Source organism: Neophocaena asiaeorientalis, unplaced genomic scaffold (assembly GCF_003031525.2).
Source record: "Neophocaena asiaeorientalis asiaeorientalis breed wild unplaced genomic scaffold, Neophocaena_asiaeorientalis_V1.1 scaffold448, whole genome shotgun sequence".
Classification (NCBI taxonomy): domain Eukaryota; kingdom Metazoa; phylum Chordata; class Mammalia; order Artiodactyla; family Phocoenidae; genus Neophocaena; species Neophocaena asiaeorientalis.
The window spans coordinates 232496-260028 of record NW_020174920.1 but is presented as its reverse complement, the minus strand read 5'-3'; the positions used below and the strand labels follow the sequence as shown (position 1 = coordinate 260028).

Below are 27533 nucleotides of genomic sequence, written 5' to 3'. Positions count from 1 at the left end.
CCTCGCCTTTTCCACCGGTGTGGCACTTTGCAACGCTGCCGCCTTCTTATTGTGAATAACGTCAATCCGACCTGAGATTTGTTGCAGGCTGTCTTTTATATTCTGTAATATTGAAATTTCAAAGCAAGTCAAAAATGATTCAGCTGTCTATGGAAACAGAAGAAAGGAAATTTATCAACCCCCAAAGTAACTAATGGCCTCGCATTTTTAATCTATTAGTTCTATTTGTAGTTTTTTAAGGAACCTCCATACTGTTCTCCATAGTGGCTGAACCAATTCACATTCCCACCAGCAGTGCAAGAGTGTTCCCTTTTCTCCACACCCTCTCCAGCATTTATTGTTTCTAGATTTTTTGATGATGGCCATTCTGACTGGATTAGTCTCCAAAATTTACAAGCAGCTCATGCAGCTCAATAACAAAAAAACAAACAACCCAATCCAAAAATGGGCAGAAGACCTAAATAGACATTTCTCCAAAGAAGATATACAGACTGCCAACAAACACATGAAAGAATGCTCAACATCATTAATCATTAGAGAAATGCAAATCAAAACTACCATGAGATATCATCTCACACCAATCTATTGACTTTTAAAAGTCATTAGCCTTGAAGCCCAGTGATTTCAACATGCCCAACTTCAATGGATAATTCACAGTCCTCCTCTTGATACAGCTGATCACTCACTCCCTCCATCTTAAAACTCTATCTTCATTTGACTTCTGTAACCTGAATTTTTCTGGTTTTTCCTCCACCTTCTTGTCCACTGCTTCTCAGTCTGCTTTACAGAATCCTTCCCATCTTACTAATCTCTTAATATTGGAGTGCTCTAGCTCAGTTCTGACACCTTTCCTTCTCTATCTATATTACCTCTTATTTGGTCCCATGACTGTAAATAATCTCTATGTGACAATGACTCTCAAACTTACATCTCCAGCCCTGACCTCAACTCTGAAATCCAGACTCACAAATCTAGGTACTTTCTTGACACTTGGATGTCTCATGAGCATCTCAACCTTAGCATAACCACATTCTGAACTGCATCCCCGTATCTTTCTCTTCCCATGGTTTTCTCTCCTTTGGTAAATGACATATCAATTGATAGTTATTCAGGCTGACAACCTTGGAATCATCCTTGGTCTCTCTTTTTTAATCTCCAGTATTCAAATTGTTGGACAATCTTGTTGGCTCTACTTCTAGAACATGTCCAGAATTTGACCACTTCTCATTATCTCCCTTGCTATTGCTCTGATGATATGTTATCCTTATATCTCACCTAGATTATCACAATAGCTACCTAAATGATCCTCCTGCTTCCAGTCTTGCCCCTCTCCCAGTCAATTCTCCACACAACAGCCAAAGAAATTCTTATAAAACATAAATCAAATCATATTAATTCTCTTCTCATAACCCTCCAATGGCTCCTCATCAGACCCATAGTTTTTTTTTTTTTTTGGCCCAGATGCCCGACTCGTGAGATCTTAGTTCCCCAACTAGGGATTGAACCCACGCCCAGCAGTGGAAGCGACAAGTCCTAACCAGTGGACCGCCAGGGAATTCCCAACCCATAGTCTTTATCATGGCCTACAAATCTCTACATAGCTTGGCTGTACACTGCCTGACATTATAATCTTATTTTTTCCTTATTGCCAAAAATACTCTTTCCCTCCAAGACACTTATATGGCTGTTTTCCTCACTTCTTTCTCATCTCAGAAAAGCCTTATCTACTGTTCCATTTTAAGTAGCAGCGCCAACTGCTCTGTATTCCCTGTATTGTTCATTTTTCTTCATGGCACTTATGACTAACATGAAATTATACAACTACTAGTTTCTCTGCATCACTAGATTAGATCCTATGAGTGCAGGGATGTTATCTGTCTTGCTCTATATTGGGTTTCCAGAGCTCAAACCTGTGCCTGGCACATGGTAGGTACCCAGTGCATTTGTGTTGAATAAGTGAAAGTATCTCAAAATTTAACTCCATAATTTTAAAGTCTAGATTATATTTAAGGGGAAAATGCACAATGCCATTAAGTAATAAAAATCTTTTAAAATATTAATGTTCAAAAAATGCTAAAAACTTACATATTTGTCTAGTCTTACAAATGTGAATTTGGTTATTTTGCTCATCTGAATTGTCAAAGACAAGTCAATTGAGTAAACATTTACTGAGCTCTTTCCTGTACAAGGACCAATACAGAGAAAGCAGAGGTAGGTGAAGCACAGTTTTATTTGTTTCGAAGAAGTTTTAAATTGATCTCATTGAGGTAGTAAGGGAGGATGTGGTTTGGAAACTGAAGGAAACAATTATAGTTTAGAAGTCCCAGTTAAATGATGAGAAATTATTTGATGAATGGTCTAAGTGGTACCAAATCTTTTCTCAAAGTTCAGAAAAGGAATGAATCATATATCATATATGGTCACAAGCCAAGGAAAGGGCTCATAAAGGAAGTGCAATTTGGGGTAGACACAGCTGAGTAGTTGAAGTGAAAAGGACATCATACTTGGTAGGTAATACACATGCAATGACAGGGAACATGAGTAGCCGTATATGACTGACATTTCAGAAATGTACAGGATCAGGGAAGATGGGTCAGAAAACAGAGGCTGGAGATGATTAATAATGTGCTTTAAAATACTGCATGTAATTCAGTAGACAGTGGGGAACCATGACGTGTGTGTGTGCATGTGTGTGTGTGTGTGTGTGTATTAATTTCAAATATACACAAAAGCAGAAAAGGAAAATAGTACAAACAGCCCCCATGAGCCCATTATCCAGTGCCAACACTTATGAAACCATGGACAATTTTGTTTCATTATATTTCCACCCATTCACCTCCTCAACTGGATTATTTTGAAACAAATTGATATATTATCCATAAATACTTCAGCATGTTTCCAATATACGTGAATTGTTTTCAAGGAAAGTACACATAATACCATATCCTACATCTAAAAACTTTAAAGTGTTATTAATGTAATCAAATATCTAGTTGTCCTTCATAATTGAGTTGAATTGAGAAACTTGTTTAGGAAGGAAACTTGGCAGAACTCAGTGACTGTTTGTTGGGTGAAGAAGAGGAAAGACTTGAATAACTCCCAGGTTTCTGGCCTGAGCATCCGGATGAATACTGATATCTGAGTAAAAGGATTTCAGATGGATGAACAGGTTCTGTGTGCACATGCATTTGTATTTGTGTTTGTGTGTGTGTGTGTGTGTGTGTGTAACAGATGATTTCCTTCTGGACACATATTATGAAGCCTTTGGGTTGTCAGACAATAGACATTCAATAGGCAGTTGGCAACAGACTTTGAGAATATGAATGAGATGGCAAATATCGTTGGGCCATACGTATTCTCACATTTCCACACGGTCTGGCCTTTCTGAGCAAAGAACATTGGCATCTGGGTTAGAGGATAATTGAATAGCAAACATACCTCGGTGTTTAGATTAGTGCATTTTTCCAGGGAGACTTAGAAGCTTATCCTTCTTGGATCCCTTTGCTTACATTCCAACTTACATTCTGAGGATAACAGACCTAGACCTTCCCCTCTCTCTGGAGAGGATGTATTTACATTCCAGAGCAAAGGTCTCTCTCTGTCTCTCTCTTCCCGCCTCGCTCTCCCCTCACCCACCCAAGTCCCTCCATGTCTGTCTGTCTGTCTCTATCAGATGTGCCAAATCCTTTACGTAAGTTCTAATGTTTATAATGTTGGGGTTTCTCTCTTGTACATCTGGCCCTCACTGCACGTCTCATGGGGATTTGAGTAATTAGTGAGATGTTCTCTGACCCAGAGATCACATGCTTCCTGTCAGGATAAATAAATACAGTTGACCCTTGAATAAAATGAGGGTTAATCTGTGTATAATTTACAGTTGGCCCTCCACATCTGTGGTTCCTCCACACCTGCGGATTCACCCAACCATGGATTGTATAGCACTGTAGTATTTACTGTGGAAAAATATCCACATGTAAGTGGATCCATGAAGTTCAAACCCATGTTGTTCAAGGGTGAACTGTATAAATATAAAAACTTAACAGGTATCAATAAAATGAACATATTTGCTGACTTGCAGGCAAAATTGGGGTGGTTCAACCATGTGTGAGATGGAGACTAGGCTAGATAGGGGGTGCCTGTTGCTAAGCCTGCAGCTTCCCAGAAGGCTGGCTCTGAAGCAAACTCCATTGGGCAGCAGGAGAGAAGTCATGGGTAGATCTTAGGGAGCTTTCCTGCCTCATTCTAAGACTTTATGACTGTGGTGCATGAGGACTTGTCTTGGGGGAAGATTAAGCTATAGAATCTTGTGAGGATATAGATAATGTCGGTTGTAAGGGGCAAAAGTCAATGCTTACAATGGGACCCTGAGGAAAGCAGCTGTGTTCCCAGGGCTTCAAATCAGCTAGACACAATGGTTATGGGTGATGTGAGTGAATTTCAGAGAGAGAGAAAGACAGAGAGAGAGAGATTGTTTATAAAATTCCAAGGTGTTGCCTTCAAGTCCATGAACACCTTGCGATTAGAAGGTTTCATTATTTTTTTGTTAAGCAACTCAATTTAACTCTGTGGTCAGAATATGTATCTAACAAGTATTACCATGTGAGAGAAAGGAAGGCATGCCAACACAGAAATATCCTGTGAGATTCCTTATCTGGAGAAATGCAGGTTAAAATTGTCTTCTGCCAGTGTTACAGAATTGCTAGTCAGTGGAATGTAGTAGGTGTTGTTTCATTACAGGAGAGATGGTCAAATTGGTCAGAAACTTTGGTTAGAGTGAAAGCGTGAGAAGAAAATTTGCCTAACGATGACCCTTTGTGGAAAGCAGAGGTCGAGGTTGGAGATGAATATGACCGAAGAGTAGATCTCATCAGACCTTGGAGAAGAACCAGAAGAGTAAAATATTTTAAAACTAAAGGGAGAACGAATATCAGGAAGGAGGGAGGGAGGGAGCCACCAGCAAGTCAAATGCATCTAGGAACAGGAGTAAAAAGTCAACTGTGGATATTTAGGAGGTGACTGGTGATCTTATCAAGAGCAATCTCAGAATATTGAAAGTATGGAAATGTAAATCTGGACAGAGAAGACTGTCTTCCATTGTCAACCTCTTTCACTACAAAATTGAAAATAGCTTAGTACTACACTATGGTTTGCTTTATTTGACATAAGACACTTCTTTATGGAGGAAAAGTTTACTACTAATAAAAACAAAACTGAGAATATAACAACATTTTTTAAAAAGACAGAATGGATCTTGTATATGTTATCAATGTCCTAGAAGTGCCTTCACTCAAGCAAACCTCTTATATTCGTTCTTTCTTTTATCCACCTGGCAAAATTTCATTACCATCTCCTGATGGCTCTGAGACTAGAGTCTTGGGTGGAATATTTAGGGCTACCCCACTAGCTGGATTAGATCAGGTGCACCAACATGACTTCTTTTCTGCTTCTGTTAACTCTGCTGACCTGGACAGCCTGACAAAATGACCTTTGCCAGTGCTTGCACTGGCTCAAATTCTGTTGACGTGAGTCACGGACTCCATGTTAACGTGGCTGCCAGCCCAAGGGCAAAATTCCAGAACTCTGACAAGTGCTCCACTTGATACCAAGCATCCAGCTGACTGACATGCTGATTACTGAAATTCACACTGGGGCAACCAGCCCCATTTGTCCGTGTGTTGGGAGCCCAAACACTTAAAATGAATAGCTGTAATTTCCTAAAGGGGTAAAATTCAAGAGAAGGGAAGGAGGATCTTCCCCACTGGTCTAAAAGTAATCCATTCATGGCTTTCATGTGGGGTGTGTGTGAGAGAATATATAGTCTCTCTCTGATGATTTGAGTTTGCAAAGCTTCCTGATTTTAATCCAAATCTCTGGAGAGTTCCCAGTTCTCTGGAGAGTGATGGAATTGCTCAGAATCAAGTTATGAACAGTTTTAGCAATTCTGGGCAGCATGCTGTAAAGGCAAGAAAACTTTCTATCTTAAATGAGAAAAGCAAAAAGCAAAAACTGGGGCAGGAGATGTCATACTCCCTGGATACCTAGATAATAGCTCCTTGGTGCATTCTCAGAGAATGCTGTCAAAATTGGCTGGAGTCCAGGAAATCCTTTTTAAAGTCCCTACACATACTCTTGTCCCTGAGGCATTGCACACAGAAAAATGGTATATGCACCAAAGAAAATTCTGTAGCAGTTTCCATAGTTTAAAGTCAGAGATGAGATCTTTTATAGCTTTTTACTATTTTAGTTTGTCTAGAAATAAGTGATCTTTATAGTTTCTGACCCTCTGAAAATGAAACCATAGTCACTGTAGTTGCTATGGTGATAGAAAAATCCATAGGATCACTACAGAGTATATTATTTCCACTTCTCTCCCTGAAATAGTTCCTTACCTTACCCGAAAATATGATGGCAAAATGAGGAAGCACACACTTTTTAGTCAACTTCCTTCCTGATGCTGACATGCACCTATGAAATGACCTCCCCACTCCCCATTTCAATTCTGTGAGATGTTTATTTGTCAGTCACTCTTCCTGGAAATGGAAACTTCAATTTCTGGAAGGCACGCATACATGAGTCTATATAATTTAAGTCCTTGATATTTCAAAACAGCATCCTTTCCACTCTTGCCTCTCCCGTTGCGGAGCACAGGCTCCGGACGCACAGGCTCAGTGGCCATGGCTCACGGGCCCAGCCGCTCCGTGGCATGTGGGATCCTCCAGACCCGGGCACGAACCCGTGTCCCCTGCAACGGCAGGCGGACTCTCAACCACTGCGCCACCAGGGAAGCCCTATACACTTTTAATTGAGAACATTTCGATAGTGAAGCAACTTTCACAACTGAAAGATGAAGTCCAGATATGTACAAAAAGGGAAAACAGAAGACTATGAACTATACTGCTTTAACTCACATTTAGAGGTGAAAAGCCTGTTGTTTAAAGAAGAGCTCATTGATAACACAGTCATAGTAATATAGGCCTCAGCTTTGAGATAAATAATATTTAGAAATGTGGGTTTCCCTTTAAGAAAAGAATCAGTTTTTTAAGGGGATTCATAACACAAACAATTTGAAACTATAAGTACTTTGTTGATTCAAGTATTATGTAATAAGTGTCTTTAATGAGCTAAAAAAGAGAAACTAAGACTACAGACAATTGATCTAGGGAACCAAACAAGGCACCTGTTTGCCAACTAATCAGGCTGAGATAAAGGTCTCAAGTAACTCTTAACTAGGCTCTGTTCTCTATCATAAGGGACATATTTCTGCTGCTCAGTTTTTCTTCCTTTTAATGTAAAGCAACAACTACTCACTTGCTGTCAGAATGTTCCACTATAGAGCATGCCTTTACCCACCTAAATGGTAAATCTATTTATATGAATGTCAAATTAGATACTGTAGAAAGTGAGCAGGGCTGGAGTAGGAGACAGTGATATCTGATAAATTGAATGTATTATTAATCACTTCTGATGAAAATAAACTTAAACAAGAACTTAGTGAATTTTTAATGTCTTTTCTTATTGCAAGTTGTTTTATAATTACTCTGGAAAGTGCCTATATGATTTCTGTTTCTAAAAGTGCTATTTAAAATAGCATATTGCTATTGTGCCTTCTCTGTAATCTATAACTTATAGGTAGCCTTAGTCCTGTTTTATACCAAGAAGCAAGCTCAAACACAGGTTCCTAAGTTTAAAACTCTTACTGAGGTAAGATTTGAAATAATAGGTCGATCATATGATGTGTATACAAACTTTAATCTGAAATTCTGTCTTCTATTTTAAAGTTTGTAACAAAATATTTAGAAATTATTTATAAAATATTTACTTCAAATTTTGCAAGTGTTCGCTTAGTAAAAGTGTTTCCATAAGAAAAGAAAAGCTATCTTAAAATTGAAACAATATAGTTTCAGATATATAACAAAATAAGCTAAAATATAAGATAATATGAAATTGTCTAAGTGTATTTTCCCCCAAAACTGACTTCCATATTTCAATTATATTCTGGCTTGAAGTATATTGAATTTCATTTAAAAACTGTAAAATTGCTTTCTAGTGATTCTTCAGCTTTTATGTCCCAAAATGACTCATGGGAGCAGATGGCTTTAAACACCTATAATTCACATTTTTTTAAACCATATTTACTTCTTCTTTTTTTACATCTTTATTGAAGTATAATTGCTTTACAATGGTGTGTGAGTTTCTGCTATATAACAAAGTGAATCAGTTATACATATTTACTTCTTGAAGAAAATTTCTATTTGGTTCACTAAAAGCTTCTTCATCACATCTTCTCCCACCTCTGTACCATTCAGTACTGTTAAGCATAGCCTTCACCACACAGCCCTGGTCTCTGTAGCCCTACCAAGTTCTGCTAGGCCTCAGGTTTCTCTCCATTTCTCTGAGAGCTATAGCTCTGTCTTCATTCATTAACGCAACAAATATCTGTTGAAAACCTACCATGTGCCAGATACAGTCTAGGTACTGGGGATACGACAGTGAGCCGGAAAGACAAAGTCCTTTTTCTGTTAGCTCACAAGCACTTTGCTGTAGCTTTTAGCCGAGTCGATCATTCAATGGCTGATTCCCTACATCTGCTGATGCCCACTATTGGACACTATTAGTGAATCTATAGAACCATCTTGACATCTTGCCTATCCTGTTTTCCAACTCCACCAATAAGATCCAGTTGTATCAAGGTGATATTTAGATTGTGGGAGTGGCTGAGATTGTCCACAGAGGCGGGGTTAGAGGAAAGAGGGCTGGGAAAGGAACATCAGAAAAACCCATATTTTGCGAGCAAGTGTGGAAGAAGAACTAAAGAATGACTCCGAAATTTATATCTCTAATTGAGATGATCTCCTGAACTTTGACTTATATATATCCAGTATATCCAATATGTCTCTTGATATCCACATGGATGTGTAATAAACATCTTAGACTTAACACATCAAAACTAAACTTACACTCAACCTTGCACCCTAACCTGATACTCCTGCCGTTTTCCGCATGATACAGTTAATGGCAGCTCCACTGTCCCAGTTGTTCATGCCAAAATTCTTAGTGTTATCCTTGAATCCTCTCTCTACCAACCCACACGCAAGTGGCCACCAAATCCTATGGGCTCTACCTTGAGAATGTATTCAGAACTTAAACCCCCCGCCACTCTGATCCAAACCATCATCTCCAGCTTGGATAGTTCTGAATATGGGTATAATAACAGTGCTTTCCTAATAGGGTTGCTGTGGTGACCATACAAGCTACCACAAGTAAAGAATTTAGAATGGGTCCTGGCACATAATAAATCAGTAGTAGCCCAATGCCACTTATAGTCAAAGCATGAATATTTCAAAGGCTTTATCTTCTATAAAATTATTCCCAGTTTCTGCTTTCTACATTGCTTTCTCCTCTTCACAAATTCAGTTACACGCATGCCTTATACTATGTATATTGTCTATATTATGTCTCTTTTACTTTTATTACTTTCTAACTTGTTTGTGTAACTCTGACATGTGTATTCAATTAATGTTACAAATTACCAGAGCCCAGGGATCACATCTTCTATTTCTCTTTTAGAGAGTTAAACACAGTATTCGAGGCTCAATACATATGTGTTAATTTGAAGTGAAAAGTTGAGTTGAAGCTCTGAATCTTAACTTGTTTATGAAAATCAATTTGAATGGAACCACTGAACCTTTAAGGTTTGTTACATTGTTCTTGAACTGTTGCAGACATGCATTCGGGCCTGAACAGATGTTGTGCGTGCTTCAGTCATCTCCCTGTTTATTCTATTTTACTTTTACTGGTTATTTAGCTGTTAGAGTAAATAGTGGAATAACAGTCCATCTGTATTTCCTGGCCAAGTTTCTCCATGGTTACCTCACAGTACCTCAGATACCTAACAACAGACAAAGTCCTTCATTTAGAATTATGCCTAGTTCCCCAGATGTCACAGAGCACCAATGAGAACAAAAAGAAACCTGCAAAACCTGCACTTCACTGTTCCAACTGTTCCCCAAAGACAACAATCCTAGCCACCAGCACCAACTAAAGGAAAAATGATTTCATAAATCCTTCTGTGATAGGCACATTTTGCATTATGTTGTGCAAATTGTCAAAATCATTTTACAAAAAAATCTTGATAGAAAAATCGGCTCTTGCACATAGCAAAGGAGAATTGTGTAGAAGCAAATGCTTTTCTCATCATTCAAAATTAGATATACGGTATTCTATGTTTCCAACTATTTTAGAACCAGGACATGCTTTTAAGTCTTGTGTAACTGAGCAAAGGAGGGGCAGATAGATTTTATGAAGAAAAATTCTACGGCAATACAGTAATCCAGGGAGACCTGAAAAACTGATTACCACTGAGGAATGGGATTGAAAAATGTGGACAGGATGCTTTTCTTTCTTCTTTTCACTTTATACTATTTTATCCTATTTAAATATACAATCATGAGCATCTTATTATTCTGATAAAGAATGGAAAATCTAGCATGTGTGATCAAGCAAGTTTACAGATAACTACTATACACAACTGAATGTAATTAAGTCTGTACAAATTAATACAAATGACAGTACACTATTTTGGGAAAAAAAGGAAACATATTTGGTAATATTTTGCCCATTTTATAAATGATTAACGCTGTTTACACTGGGAGAACATGCTTTCTATCACAGCGCTTTACATTTGGGATAGAAAAGCAAAACCACTGTTTCATGTAATTGTTCTGAACCTAAACGCACAAATTTAAGAAAACCAACAAACGACAAAACAAAACATGTTAACAACATGTTTTGTTAGGATAGGGATCTTAACACTCTTCCTCCTTTCTTTATCTTTTTGGAAAGCCCAGAGATTTTCCTAATGGTGAGAACATCCTTTTGCCTCAGGTTTGGAAAACTCAATTTGGAAATTTGTAGTGGTTGGTATTCATTAATTAAAGTGATTTACAATACATAGTTCTTGATTTTTTCCTTGACTGTTTAATTACATGCATTAGGATTCAGAAACAAGCAGACGGGTAAAAGTCATTGTATTAGATTGAACTATATGCAATTGCCAATGTTTGAACATTTTGACCCACATAATGCCAATTCATAAGATTCAACTGAATGTTATTAAAGTATCAACATGCTCATGACTACCATTTTAAGCAAGAAAATTGATACAGATCAGCTTTTTTAAATGGCAAAAGAAAAACAACAAAATAAATAACAAAAATAAGTCTCATAATTCCAAGGGAAAAAAAAACACTATTGATTAAAATATCCTTCACTTAGAGCTTCAATGCTTTTAAATAGTTTAAGTCATGGTTCTGAACTCAGAACAAAGGATTCTAAATTACTGACATAGAATTAGGAAAAAAAATGAATTCAACATATTTCAATGAAAAATAAAACTCCACATAAAACAATAATGACAACAACAAACTAAAAAATAGCATCCTATTCTTGGTAAAAGCCATGGAACATGGAAACATGGAACAATTTAGAGCCTGCATCCTCAAGAGAAATACTAAAAAATGAGCTATTCATTTGGCACCTAAAATTAATAGAAGAATGAAAATTTTTACCCCTGAATAAGTAATACTTAGCTTTGGAAATACAGTAAATATGACTGAAAGTAAGTAAGATTCTCTAACCAAAGTTTTTGTCAAAAGCAAATGTTTTTTGGCCTATGTGCATTCTCTTCTTTTACTTTTTTTTTAACTTTAAACTTTTTTTTTTAACCTTTAGGCTACTTGCCAAATCTGGAAATAACTTTATGTATATTTTATGCTATTATTAACATTTTACTTAAAGTTTTTTTTACATTTAAGTATGCAATTTTATGTTTCACCACATTTTTAAAAATTTATTTATTTATTTTTGGCTGTGTTGGGTCTTTGTTGTTGCGCGCGGGCTTCTCATTGCAGTGGCTTCTCTTGTTGCGGAGCACGGGCTCTAGGCACGCGGGCTTCAGTAGTTGTGGCATGTGAGCTCAGTAGTTGTGGCTCGCGGGCTCTAGAGCGCAGGGTCAGTAGTTGTGGCACACGGGCTTAGTTGCTCCGCAGCATGTGGGATCTTCCCGGACCAGGGCTCAAACCCATGTCCCCTACATTGGCAGGCAGATTCTTAACCACTGTGCCACCAGGGAAGCCCTCACCACATTCTTAAAGGCAATTTGTTTGCAGGATTATTTACATGGAAATTTAATTTACAATAATTTTTAAGACTTTGGATATATGATGAAGTAATACGGGTTTTGCAAAATTGGAAATTTATATAATTATACATTTTTTACAAGAATTTTTCTAGATAATCCTACATGATTTCACTTTATCCTCACAATATTACTGCTGAGTAGGCTGGGACAGGTATTATCATTGATCTAATTTCAAAGTTAAAAACACTGAGACATAGAAATTTTATGTGACTTGCCCAGGACACAACTATTAAGAGTCAGATTCGGTGTCTAAATTTAAGACTTTCATGTTCAAATCCAGTGCCTTGCCAACCACTCTAGCCTATTTTTTGCCGTAACCATATAATGCAAGCCAAGTGATTGGGAAAAATATTACTAATATTTTAATTATTTGTGGGTTTCTTGCCACACACTTCCATAAATGATTGGTTTAAAATTCAGTGTTAAAAAAAAAAAAAAATTCAGTGTTTACAAACCTAGAGCAAATTTCTCCATGCTGGTATATATGCTTAGTTTGTTAGAATTCATACATATGGATGATTTAATTCAATGAGTTTGGATATAATGTAAAAGAGACTAATTTTGTTTCCTTTTTAAATTAAAAAAATCAGTTTTTATTCTTGGAGCTACTAGATTAGCATTGTTCTGTCCTCTTCAATCGCAGACTTCATACCTGGATTTACCAGACTGTCATCCATTCATTCAACAGATGTCCACTGAGTGCCTATTTGTGGTAGGTACCGTCCTAGGAGTTGGAGATATAGTGGTGAACAACACAAACAAGATATTTTTTTCTTCCTAGTGGTTATGTGTATGATGGATGTTGGTCACCAGAGGGAAAAAGTCAAAAGGAGTATGTGGCTCATTTGCAAACCACTGCAAACGGTAAAAATTGTATCTTTTGCTGTTGCTGACTCAGTATCACCATCTTAATAAATGTAGCTCTGCAGTTAAATGGATACACATACACTTAAATGCACGTATATGTGTTTTAAGAGTTATAAAATCCTGCATGATTGCTTTCACATTTTAAGAAGGCGGAAATAATAGCTTTAGGCAGTTTTAGTTAACAAAAATGCCTTGACACCCTTTGTAACTTGGCTAACAGAGGAGCACACAACTTTCATTTCTGAGGAAAAAAGGATTAGAGAAACCCATTAGTAGCTGTTGTGACAGCAGCCATTGGGGAGTAGATCTATCTCAAACCTGAGAAAGAGAAATTGGAGCACCAAAGACTCAAACTCCAGTTCATTTTCACTCTCTGGAATTTGTCTTTATCTGACAGATGAAGGCAACATCCTATATAAATCTAATTCTTATCCACTTTATGCCTCATCTAGTTACCAGGCACTACATTAATGACACATCAAATTGGGAAGGGTGTTCAATCAAAAGGCATTAAAGTACTTATTATTTTTTTCTGAGCTTCTAAAGAAAATTTTTTAAAGTTATATTTAGTGGCTCTATGGTAAGGTGTCCTTTCGATTTTTTTTCCCCTGCATTGTTTATGGCCACATGTCAAAATTATTTCCTAAATACAACTATATACTTTGGTGGAAACATTCTCCATAGGATGATGCACTGTCCTTACATAAGTAACCAATCAGTAATTATATATCACAGATCAAAAACAATGACATCATAATTGGTCAAAGAACAGCTTGAATAGTTCATGAATAAAAGGAAAACCTCCACACAACTTAATTGCAACCACAAAATTTCAACCAGCATCATGAATTGTAAGTTTTAACATGGAAGTTTCTGACTTCCAGAATTTATAGGACGCGAATTATCAAAATAGTCTTGCTAGGAGAATGGAAGGAGGCGGAGTGAGTCCTTAAAGTACATTTTAGCAAAGATGGGAGTAAACTGCAGCATGGGGATCGAAGTAGGACAACTGATGGGCCTGATAAAAAAATGGCTGGGAGAAAAGAATGAATAATTTCCTATAAAAGAGAGACATGTAGAAAACATAAAGGGAAACTATCAAAGTACATATAAATATGAATTATAATGCAGTAAATATCTATAATATCTTCACTATAAGAGAAGTGAAAATTGAGGTACTATATTAATGATTTAAGTATGATTTCAATTATAGCAAATAGATTAATATTTGTAAAGTACTTCACAAATATAAATAGCAAATCAATCAAGCAAATAAAATAAATAGCAAATCAAATAAATCCCAAATCATAAAAGCAATTGAAAAAAGCAAATATATTTATAGCTGAATAAATGTGCTAGTTGAAAAGCTTAAACATTGTCCAACACCATACACAAAAATAAACTCAAAATGCATTAAAGACCTAAACATAAGACTAGATACTACAAAATTCTTAGAGGAAAACATATGCAGAACACTCTTTGGTGTAAATTGCAGCAATATCTTTTTGGATCCACCTCCTAGAGTAATGAAAACTAACAAATTGTAACAAATGGGACCTAATTAAACTTAAAAGCTTTTGCACAGCAAAGGAAACCATAAACAAAACGAAAAGACAATCCACAGAATGGGAGAAAATATTTGCAAACGAAGCGAATGACAAGGGATTAATCTCCAAAATATACAAACAGCTCATGCAGCTCAATATAAAAACAAACAAACAAACAACCCAATCAAAAAAATGGGCAGAAGATCCAAATAGACATTTTTCCAAAGAAGACATACAGATGGCCAAGAAGCACATGAAAAGCTGCTCAACATCACTAATTATTAGAGAAATGCAAATCAAAACCACAATGAGATATCACCTCACACCAGTCAGAATAGCCATCATCAAAAATCTAGAAGCAATAAAAGCTGGAGAAGGTGTGGAGAAAAGGGAACCCTCTTACACTGTTGTTGGGAAGGTAAATTGTTACAACCACTATGGAGAACAGTATGAAGGCTCCTTAAAAAACTAAAAATAGTACTACCATATGATCTAGCAATCCCACTCCAGGGCATATATCTGGAGAAAACCATAATCTGGAAAGATACATGCACCCCAATGTTTATTGCAGCACTATTTAAATAGCTAAAACGTGGAAGCAACCTAAATGTCCATCGAGAGAGGAACAGATAAAGAAGATGTGGTACATATATACAATGGAATATTACTCAGCCATAAAAAAAGAACGAAATAATGCCATTTGCAGCAACATGGATGGACCTAGAGATTATCACACTAAGTGAAGTAAGTCAGACAGAGAAAAGACAAATATCATATGATATCGCTTATATGTGGAAACTAAAAAAATGATACAAATGAACTTATTTACAAAACAGAAACAGACTCACCCGCTTCAAGTCACAGACTTTCACAATTACCAAAGAGGAAAGGTGGGGGGAAGGGATAAATTAGGAGTTTGGGATGAACATATACATGCTACTATATATAAAATAGGTAATCAACAAGGACCTATGGTATAGCATAGGGAACTCTACTCAATATTCTCTAATAACCTGTGTGGGAACAGAACCTGAAAAAGAATGGATATATGTATATGTATAACTGAATCACTTTGCTGTATACCTGAAACTAACACAACATCATAAATCAACTATACTCCAATATAAAATAAAAATTAAATTAAAATTTAAAAAGAAAAACTTGATTTTTCTCAGAGAAATCATGAAATGATTACATTATTCCAAATGTTATAGTCCAAAATATCAGTTCTTACAATGTGGTAACATATTAATAAAACTCATATTTTTCCATGCACCAAACTATTTGATTATAAAGTTTAAGTAGAATTCAAAAAGCATTTGTAAACAAATTTTGCCTTGCTACTTTATATGCTCCATGATTATTTAATTTAGAATAATTACAATATTCTTTTGTTGGAATAGTATTAAACTGGTGAAAAATCTAACCCTTTATCTAGCATGGCCCTGTATTACAATGTACACAGAAACATTAATTATTTTATTTACCTTCAGATATTTTGTTCAGATTTGTCTATACAGTACCTTCTATTATCTAACTTTCCTAATACCAGAATAGAAAACCAGTCAGCTTGCTCACGGCATTAGTTTTGTCTTCATTCAAGTGACTGACATTATTAAATTTGTGCTTAAATGTGATGAAATAGATTCCAAAGGAGAAAGATTTTGACCAGAGTGATAAGATCTCCGTCGCCAGCACTTTTGCCCGTGCTTCACAGCAAGAGTGGAGTACCGAAGGCAAAGTTATCAATGAGAAGAAAGAAATCTTACATTTCTCAAGTGATCTTTCTACCAAGTTCACAGGACACCTAAATTCTCCTGAGCCCCAAATCTGCTGAGAATGGGCTTTTATATACCCATGGCTCAAGTTTCTGGTGAACACAGAAATAAATCTTCTATCTTCTCTCTGAAAACATTTCCAAAATCTGAAAATCTCTCCTTACCACCCTAGCCCAAGCCACTGGCATCCGTTCTTCAACTGTCCTCCTTGTTTTTACCCTTGATCCCCTACAGTTCTACTCTCAGTGGGGCAGCCAGTGTGATCTTTTTAAAGCATAAATCCTATCACATCAGTCATCTTCTCAAAAACCTACAACGGCTCCTATCTCGCTCAGAATGAATGGTAGTCTTTATGACGGTCCACCATTTGTTTGCTTATATTCTGTCTCCCTCTGCTTTAACAAAAGCTGTATGAGGGCGGAGTCCATCGGTTTTGTTTACTGCTTTTTAAGCACTTAGAGCAATGCCTGGTATATACGAAGTGCTTAATAAAGATGTTTGAATGAATGAATCCTCCCTCACTCCTTACATTATTGCCTTGTCCTAATAATTCCTTTTAGGTCTCAAAGGTCCTGCATAAAAGCTGAACCAGTCAAAGAAGACTGAACGACTTTTGCTTTATGATCTTTGGCTTTTTCAGCTACAACAAGCTCTCCCCAGTGCTGCTGAGGTTGAACAAAGGCTGCCTTTACTTCTTGATCTTATCTAAGCTCTACATTGGGCCCAACCGTCCTGTCAACATCTGTGAGTTTTCTCCATTTGTCTACACTTCTTGTCACCCACCCTGGCTACTAAAGACACAAAACATTTTATCCACCTCAACCAGAGCATCTTTAATATCATCAGTTTAGAATCTTTAATATCATCAGTTTAGATGAGACAACTGAAATGATGCATGTCTGACTTCTTTCTTTTCTTCCCTTTCTTTTCCTCTTCCTGCCTTCCTTTTCTCCTTCTCTATTTCCTTTCCTCCTTTCTCCCTCCCTCCCTCCCTTTTTCTCTTGCTGAAGTATAGTTGATTTACAATATTATAATAGTTTCAGATGTATAACATAGTGATTCAATATTTTTATAGAATATATTTCATTTAAAGTTATTATAAAATATTGGCTATATTTCCTGTACTGTACAATATATCCTTGTAGCTTATTTATATCTAGTAGTTTGTACCCTTTAATCCCCTACCCCTATCCTGTCCCTCCCCCCTTCCCTCTCCTCACTGGTAACCACTCACTAGTTTGTTCTCTATATCTGTGAGTCTGCTTCTGTTTTGTTACATTCATTTGTCTTGTTTTTTAGATTCCACATATAAGCAATAACATACAATATTTTTCTTTTTCTGTGTGACTAATTTCACTAAGGATAATGCCAACAAGCACATGAAAGTTGCTTGCTTCCTTTTATGGAATCTTTTCGAACTGGCATAGATTCAGTGAGAATTAGAACTCAGGCCATGTTTTCCTATGAACTGGCCATGCCAGTCCTCGGTATTCTACCATGTTTCACCCAAATTCACCCTTGCTATGCTCAACATAGTACCCTTGAAACCACTGCATGAAAGGTGGTACAGTATAGGGGTTAACAGCTCAGAGATTAAATCTACTTGGCTTGGGTGCAAATCCTTGCTCAACCGATACGAGCTGTGTCAACTCTGTCAAGTTATTTTACTTAATATTTCTTCAGTTTCTTCATCTATAAAATGGGGATAATAATTTTAGATATTTCATAGAGTTACGGGGAGGATCAATTAGTTAATACAAGTTATCGAGTACCTAAGCCCTATATACAAATTGATCCTCCTTATTGCAAAAGATAAAGCATAGTTGTCATCCTTATTCTAACCCATGCTCTTATTTTTGTCCTAATAATTCACCTTTATCCATGCCAATCCCTGAGCAACTAAGGCCTAATTAAGCAACTAATTGATAATATTGGCTTTGATATAAGGATAAATATTACTTTTGTGTGTGTTTCTCATTCATCGCTAGGTATGCCTTAGCTAATGCATTAACTATTAAATGCAAATTTACAATGTAAATACGTGTTTATCTGGTTAGTTCTTGTCAAAATGATTAGGTAGCTTTTGAATTCAATACATCTATGGAAATCATATGTGCTATATTATTTATATTTTGTTCAGAAAGTAATTATTTTAACTTATTGCACATTATTTGTGTTTTATTATACTTAAAAATATGTATGTTAAACCACAGCAATACCTACTACAGTTCTGTAATTTGATTCATGCAAATCTGTCAGGGATAAAATCAACCACAAATTAATTTCAAACCTTCTCAACCAGCAGCTGTACAGTTTATGCACTGCTTTTCTATTTTTACTACTAGATAATGACAATGATGAATGCCTTTAAGAGAAAGTACATATTCATTGAAAAGACTGAGATCAAAACTATCTCCCTTCAAAAAGCTCATAGAGGTAGGAAGCCCATTTGCTTGCTGCAGGAGATATGCTGGGAGTGAGATGGAATTATGCCCCAAACTCCATCTAATGAGGACTCAATAACCAATTAAATTAAAACTGTGATAATACTTTTTTTTACAAACCACAGTAATCAATACCATTGTAATTGGTGTCAGCTTTAATATTATTAAATATATCTGAAAGAACAAAATTATTAGCTATGATTGCAGCCAGGGGCCCATCATTCTGAGTGTGCCAGGGTAAGAGGTATGAAGACAAAGATATTCAATTGGCAACTTAATAAGTTTAGGGTTACTGCTCTCCTGACCTATATGTCCATGAACATGGAAAGGAATGAATATTAGCTCATTAGCAGTGATTTACATATCGAATGACAATGATGAACTTACAAACTGTGCTGTCATGAGAAATTAGTTAATGTGAATTATGACAGGCATGCTGGCATGTCTCCTTCATCAATTGACTTTCGTTTCTTCACTGTACCCATGAGTCATTTGACTTTTACTTCAAAGAGAATAAGAAATAGCACCATACCAAAATGATGTAGTTCCAGAGATCCATGCATCCCTTACTCTATTTTAGTGTATAATTTTGTAGCTTATTTGATATGATGTAAGACATTAAACTCAAGTCACTCGAGATATTGCTACTCTGATTTCTAAGACAAATGCCTTTATCTATTTGTATAGTTATGCAAATATGTGATATGGAATGAGATCCCAAGACATTCATTTAGAGTATAAAATACTTTAGCTAATAGGTGCTGCTGAGAGCAAACTTATCTTCTGTCTATAATCTTATGCTATTTGCTTCGGCAAATACCAAGCTCTGGCTATACTATTATCTTTCATTTTGAGTGTGAAATGTATGATCACAAAAATTATGTTGAGACACACATTATTATGCACATTTTCTTGATGCTACATTTATTTATCTTCAGACACTTCCCTCTAAAATTCAAACCCTACTTCTTCATCATGTTTTGTCTTATCAGAATTCATAAACTTATAGTTGGTGATTTGAATAAAAGCTGGATTTGGTTGGAGGCTTTTGCCTGGTGATTTTCAATAAAGTATTTTATTGCTTTCTATTCAATTAGATACCATATGTTGTGGTACTGATACTGACACTAATTTGAAATTGAATGTGAATATTATAAGTGGAAATAGAAAATTAAAACTGTATACAAAAGATATAATTTAAAACCTCATTTAATTTCCCCTTTTATGGGAAAAGAAAGACAAGTAATGTATCAGTTGGGAGTAAACTGTTTGTCTAGCAAAGCTTGTTTTTTGGAGAGTCCTTTCTGCCCTGAATGTATAAGAAACCATTATTTTAGTGCGTTCCTTTGTTTTAGGAAGTCTCTTAACATTAAATATTATAAAATACCTATTCAATTTTATGTTTCTCTTTCTACACTAGATTTCTAAAGCTAACCATCTTGTAAAGTATTTTAAGATTTCCATGTGTTAAGTCAGAATGTCTTCACGGTATACATTTAAGTAAAATGTTCTGGTACAGCAAATGATCAATATGATGACCTTGTAAAATCTGAATGAAAGTGCTTTGCTTTTACCTTCAGAGACTCCTCTTGTTTGAAGAGATCTTCAAAATCTTTAGCACAGAGGTCAGGAGCATTGAGAAGTTGTTCCACTTCTGATAGGGCTTGTGAGACATGAGTAATCTCAGTCAGGTAAGTAGAAGGCACATAAGAAATTTCCAAAGGCATTTCTTCAGTCATCACCATCACTGATTCTTCATGGACAGTGTGCTGGTATAGATATACAAAAGAACAATTCTTTTAGCTTCCTAATATTGAAAAGACCTCTATTGAATTCATATAGATTCCAGATTATAGCTGACAGAGGGCTGGAAAGTGGATCAAAATGCATGATGATAAGTCTAGTAAAAAGGTTATTTATTATTTACATATCCTCTCTTCCAAAACGTGTTAGAAGCATTTTATAATAAGAGATACACAAACATTAGCACCATGAATATAAGATTGAAAGACCAAGAGCCGTAAGGTCATGAGAGGGGTAGTTTTACCCTAAGAAAAGAATACATTTAACAACTGGATTTAAAAATGTAATTCTAAGCTTTCTGGAAAACTAAGTATGGGGTGGGATGTGAGGGGTCTACATCTATGATATTCATACCAAAAGGAACCTTTCCTATACTTTTTCCCCTAATCTTGACTGAGGTACAAGAGGGACAAAGTGGTTTTGGTTGGTAGCTAGCTTTCTATTAAGCACCTTCTCCTCCAAATTCCTGACATCAGCTGTCTCTTTGGTTTTTTTTTTTAACATCTTTATTGGAGTATGATTGCTTTACAATGGTGTGTTAGTTTCTGCTTTATAACAAAGTGAATCAGCTATACATATACATATATCCCCATATCTCCTCCCTCTTGCCTCTCCCTCCCACCCTCCCTAGTCCACCCCTCTAGGTGGTCACAGAGCACCGAGCTGATCGCCCTGTCAGCTCCTCTCTTTGATGCTAGATTCTTGCTAAGTTAAACTGCTTATTAAGGTACTAGATAAGTAGGACTGAGGATGAAATTTACACTTTAATAAGAGCTCCTGAAAGCCTGAAGATCTAAGGGAGCACCAGCTTCTCCTCCTGCATCTACACTTTCCTATCTGCCATTCAAGTGTTAGGACTGATGGGCATCTGGGGCTCAGAGTCTGTTTGGACTTGGTCAGGAGTGCCGCTTTCCCTATTCCTTATAAGAACAAGGAATAAATACTATTTGGAGTGCAAATTCAGAAAGATAAATGACCTCTGCTCTCTTCTGTCTATACTATAAGCAGCAAAACTCTTGTAATTGAAATTAGTTTTCCAGTAACTTTGTTTTGAATTGATGAACTGCCATCTGCCTGGTGATGGGGTCAGGTGAGGGTTTCAGTGGCAGGGTCTCTTGGGGAGTTCTGATGATAAGCATGCTAACACAGCCATTTATTACTGCACAGCCTTTAAGATGAGACCATCCTCATTTTTGCAGTAATGTAATTAAATGGTGTTTAGGATCCCAGACTGAAGCTACACAAAGATGAGTTAAAATATAAGCTGGTCCATTTATGCTTTCATTTTGGTCATTCAGGTCCAGGATTCTTGTACTCACTTCTTAGATAATATAAAAACAAAAGAATTCTAATTTAGATGTCTCATCTACTTATGATACTACAAATTCATAGAATTACACAGATTAACTTATATCACACAATTATACCTTTTAACAAAGTTTCGTTTAGTGTGTATACCTTGACCAAATACATGACACCTATTTCTTCATGATCAATGGAATGGTAATCTACATGTACTTCTAATTTTACATTTAAAATAATATTAGAATTTTGGGCTAGAGTTGGAGGATTTCATTCCTTCTATTCTCTTGATACATAGTATCTAGTCATCACAGATAGGAGAAATGGTGCATACCAGGTGAATAAGGCAAGCTAAGGGATGATCCTGTGAACTTTTATGAGAAATGGAATATTTCAAAATAAGTCTTTGATACCATTGGGAAACTGTCAACTCATTTTCTAGAAAGTTCAGCTTTATAAATTTTGAATATTTTCATTTATTATAAAGTTCTAATAGATACAATAATTTTTAATACAGAGAAATGTATCATAATTTTCATATATTATAATAAGCTGTCAAAAAGTAAACTGAGACACTCAGGTATTTGGAGATCTAGGTTACTATATACCCCTTAAAATATATCAGTCCTTTTGACACAGTCATGCAGGTCTATAATGAATAAACTATATCTACTGAATGCCTTTCAGTTGGGTTTAATAAAAATTTCAGACAGTTATTAAAAAATCAGTGTAATTGGAAGTATCATGTTCATTTTCTCTTCTTTATGCAAAATCCATGCACTCATATTCAGATTTTGCCTTTTCATTTGAATTTCATTAACTCTGCCTTGAATAATTATATCCTTCTGAATGCTGATGTGTACAAATCCTGTCTAACCTTTTGAAAATCGACTTGCTTTTGTTAATGTTCTTTACCACCTTATATCATTAGAGATATTCATGCATCATTAGCATGGAAGTGCTGTAGCCATACTATTTCATTTTATTCCTCTCTGTTCATATTCATTTCTAATGATATATACCCAAAAGAATACACTATCCTCATTTTCTGGGAATGAAACTCAAGAGATGTGGAAAAAAGCCCAAAAGTACCTATTTTTATTAACAAATTGAAAGCTCAATTGAAATTTAGAAAGGATTATTATGGGACAAAACTATGATTTGTAATACCTACAGTTGAGATGAAAACTGGCTTCAAATTTTGAGCTCTGTAAGTAGGCATAGGCATCACTCATAAAGTTTTTAATAAACTTCTGTTTCTCTAAAACTTCAGTTATCACTTTCTTTTTATTACTTAAAATTTGATTCTTGAAGAGCCACATAACTGCATGAAATAAAAGCAATCCTGTTTTGAAACAAATGAGGCATTATATCTAAGTTTTTAAAACAAAATGTTTTCCTCCACGATTTAAAGGACTTCTCTCTCCTCACTATAAAAGTTTCAAATGAGTTGTGGTTACTGCCTCATTTATGAGTTATGAGGTCAAAATACTCAAGAAGAAAAATGCACTATATGCCATATCATTATGAGATATTCTTTTTTAAAATACCGATGTATCTAACATAAATGTCGTATATAGAAAATAGGTCAACACATTCAAAGTCTAACTAACAAAAATTAGCCAAATACCTGGACAAAAAAGTAATGCAGTGATGGAACAATTTTTTTTTTAATTTCATTAGTGTTAATAAAGACAAAGATATGTCAAATCTTCAAAATAATACAAGATTATTTATCAATAATTTAAAGTGAGCTATCATATGAAAATCTGCTAATTTATATCTTATCTTTCTCCAAAATGGCATTCTTAATTATTACAAATTATTTAAAATAATAATGCAATGGTATATAAATCCCAAATAGGATTACAGGCTTTTATGTGGGTTCTGATGGGTCATAAATAATATGGTAATGGGAAAGACTTAAGTTATCTAAGACAGGTAGCTTTCTCTCCTAGTCTCAAAAGTCTTCAGAGAAAAACATTAAGTTTCCTTCTAATAAGATGGACAGTTAAGCTATTTGTATTTATTTCTCTTTGATCATTTATAGAAATTATAACCTAAAAAGGCAAATCAAATAATCAAATTTGGCAAAAAGAATACTGCATTAATCCATAGACAGAAAAAAGACTCAAATTATATGACATACGATAAACAAGAATATGACACAGCTGAGATAGGTAGGGGTTTAGTCTTTCCTGTTCACAGTTTTGGATACACATAAATGGCATGGCAATACTAGCGTTCTGACAGTACTTGGCTTTGCGTGCTTTTAATTAAGTCACTGTGCAGAATGACCTTAAATAATCAGCCTAATGAGATCACATGAATCGGTTATGATCTTAGATGAAGAAAACAGTGACAAGAGAGCATCTTCTCTCAGGAATTTCCATCCCTCTTCACTGCATCATCTAGAAAACTGCCTATGTGAAGTTATGTAACAAAAAAAAGGGGAGGATCAATCCTAGAATGATCATGAAGTAGTTCATCAACAAACTGTATTAAGCTTATAATTTACCCCTTTGGTTCAAAAAGAATAAAACACAATAAATACATAAAATAATCAGTATAAAATATTGCAGAAAGTCACCCTTTATATTATTTATTTTCTAAAATTAGAATGAATTTTTGGTACCAGACAAGCTGGCAGGGAAGAGATAATCAGGTGGAGCTGGATGTTTAGTCTTTAAGAACAACCTACTTCCAGGAGGCCAGGTATGTGTAGTGTTTTGTATAAAGGGTATGGATGCACCTGTTCAATGATCTGCCTTATGTTGATTCTTCCCTTCCACATCATCCAATTTACTTAATTCCTCAGGGCCAAGCTAAATTACCATCTAGTTAAACTGATAAACTGAATCTTGATAATGTGCTAATGGCTTATAGTGGTTTAAAGTATTATCCTTCACAGGATAACATTTGCATTTTAATATGGATTTTCAATACATTAACATAAAGTAGTAACTTGGTAGAATTCTAGTCACTAAGTATGGCCTGTGAGAGAAACGAAAGGAAAAGCCTTTGATTCCTACCAAGGAAAGCACCAACACATCAGCACCAACATATATGGCCTATCCCATAAGAAGTTACCAGTAAAATAACATGACAATTAAACAGATAAGGTTATATACCCTAGGTACCTTACAATGTAAAATGAATGCAGCAAAGATTCATGCATAGTACCTAGCCTATAATAGGTATTCAAAAAAATTGTTGAATAAATGAAGAAACTATCAACTTAAAAGGATAATTTTTTAAAATAAATATTTGGCTAGAACTCCTGGGATCTACAGCTATAACATAATTTCCATTTTGGAATTCCCAGAATTCAAACAGGAATATTTTCTTCATTTCATAATGTAATCTTCATTGGTACAGATTTAAAAGGCATTTCTGATTTAACTATACAACATTTTTTCCAACTTAATGCACACAAGCTAAATGCTGTTACACACATGTGTCTGGCTCTTCAACTGTCTCTCAGATTTTAATGTAACTCATTATATGTGAACAACAAAAAAGCCATTATTTGAAGTACTGTTATACAGATAATTTTAGCAGATATTAATTGTAGCCTCTTTACGGAGGCCCACAATGCTTATTAGCAAATTGAAGTGTCTGAGAAGGCTTGCAGTCAAGAAATTTTTTTATCCTTTCTAACTCTTCCCAAAGTGTCCACATAAAACTTTTAATTTATATATCCAGTATATATTCGTTTAATAGCAAGCTATCCTGATACCAGCTTGGGAATACCCGGCATAGGAATTTTTTCATATGTGCACATGTGAAAATGAACACACATATAATGAATTTGATGTGAAAACAAAATTAACACAAGAAAAAATAAGTATGGAATTACTTTAACTTCTGCAAATATATGTCACCTCATTATATCACTTAATTTCAATTGTCCTGTGGATCTTCCACTTTGAGTAGACTTTGCAGAACAGACTTCCAATAGTATTAATTTCTATGCTACACTCCTCAAGCATCTCAGAAAATCAGGCCGGCATTTATGTCTATATTATTTAATGTGGCAACTAAGTAATTATATCTGAATGTGCATGTGCCATAATCCTGTTTCTGAATGAGGCTTTTTCTTTATTAGAAATGTGATAGTGAAAAAGCCTATAACTGTACTGTTCAATATGGTAGTCCTTGCCCACATGGGACTATTCAAATGTAAATCTAAATTATTTAAAAGGAAATACAAATAAAATTTTAGTTGCTAATAAGATTAAAAATATGACATGGTATTCATTTTTTATAATAGAAAAAGTCAATAATGCAAAAGCTAAAATATTTATGATAAAGTTTAACACTAGCATTACATTTATCAGAGAATATTTGTTGTAGCTTTTCTATCAATAGATTGATAGTTTTCCTCAAGAAGGTGATCTAGACTGGCTAGTAAATCCAACTTAAGATGTCAAACGCTTAAAATTCAGTCAATTTGTCATTATACTACAGCAGATTGATTTTACTGAACTGCTAACATTTTGTTTTCATATACAATAGCCTCAATCTTTACGTAACCTCATCAACTCTGACGAAGTTACTTTATGAAAGCACCTATTACAAAGTATAGGAATTATACATGCATGATTAATCTGTTGAAAGCTATTAATTCATGCATGTATGTATATGTATGCATGTGTGTGTACATACAAACAAAATGGAAATGTTGAGATAGGAAAATCACCTCATACACACATGTTTTCTGTCTCCCTCACTGTTAAGTAGACACAACCTTCAAAATAACAGTGACTACTAGAATCTAGAAGAATATGTGCATCAAGGACTCAACAGAAAAAGAGGTGTAGGTGGAAAAAGATCATGAACTAGTAGTCTTTGAAAGATAGATGATCTCTGGCACAGTCTGGGATGAAAACTATGGATCTGGTGATTTCCAGATGTGTATATGGGGTAATTTGTAGGAGACAATTGATTTAAGAGGATCTATTGGGCCCGGGAAGGAGTAAGAAGCTGCTGTTTTGCTTCATATAGGCACTACTGGACAGTGGCTGTACTAAATGGCTGAGGACAGCTTTAACCCCCACTTCTTATTCTTGAGATCAAGATGCTTCACCACACATATTTATTCTGGGAGGTTCTGGCTTGTTAAGCCATTCTTCAACAGAAAAAAAAATGCCATTATCTTTGTTACTTCTCAATCATCACTACATAGTATAACCCTCAAACCTGACTTACATTTATGCTAAGAGCTTTCACACCCTTTAATTTAAGCACAAGAAAAAGAACATAGGCCATTTCAGGAGACACAAGGGATTGAAGAAAGGAAACAAAGCTGAGTCCATGCAAGAAATATACTAGAAGAAACAGAGAGAGATTTAATAAAAAACAAAGTGAGAAGCATGAAAAAGATAACATTAAAATACAGAAAGCCTGATGCCTGGTTTTAGAAAATTCAATAGATGATTTGGGGAAAGACAATGGTAATTGCTAAAAAAAAAAAAAAAATGTGGGTTCTAAATGATCAACCAGAGGAAGTATACCACAACACAGAGAAGAATAGAAAGACACTGAAATCATAACTAAAAAGATAAGAGACCTGGAGGATAGAATGAGGAAA

At 35.4% G+C, this 27533-nt stretch overlaps 1 protein-coding gene across 1 annotated transcript in view; it reads right to left on the bottom strand.

Moving 5' to 3' along the window:
* The window catches only part of DMD (dystrophin), a 1279715-nt gene that overhangs the window by 1167204 nt on the left and 84978 nt on the right, over positions 1-27533 (bottom strand). The window contains exons 14-15 of the mRNA XM_024760455.1: positions 20410-20604; positions 7-102 (exon numbers count right to left, since the gene is read on the bottom strand). Coding sequence (XP_024616223.1) covers positions 7-102; positions 20410-20604 — 291 coding nt within the window. The remainder of the gene's footprint in view (positions 1-6; positions 103-20409; positions 20605-27533) is intronic.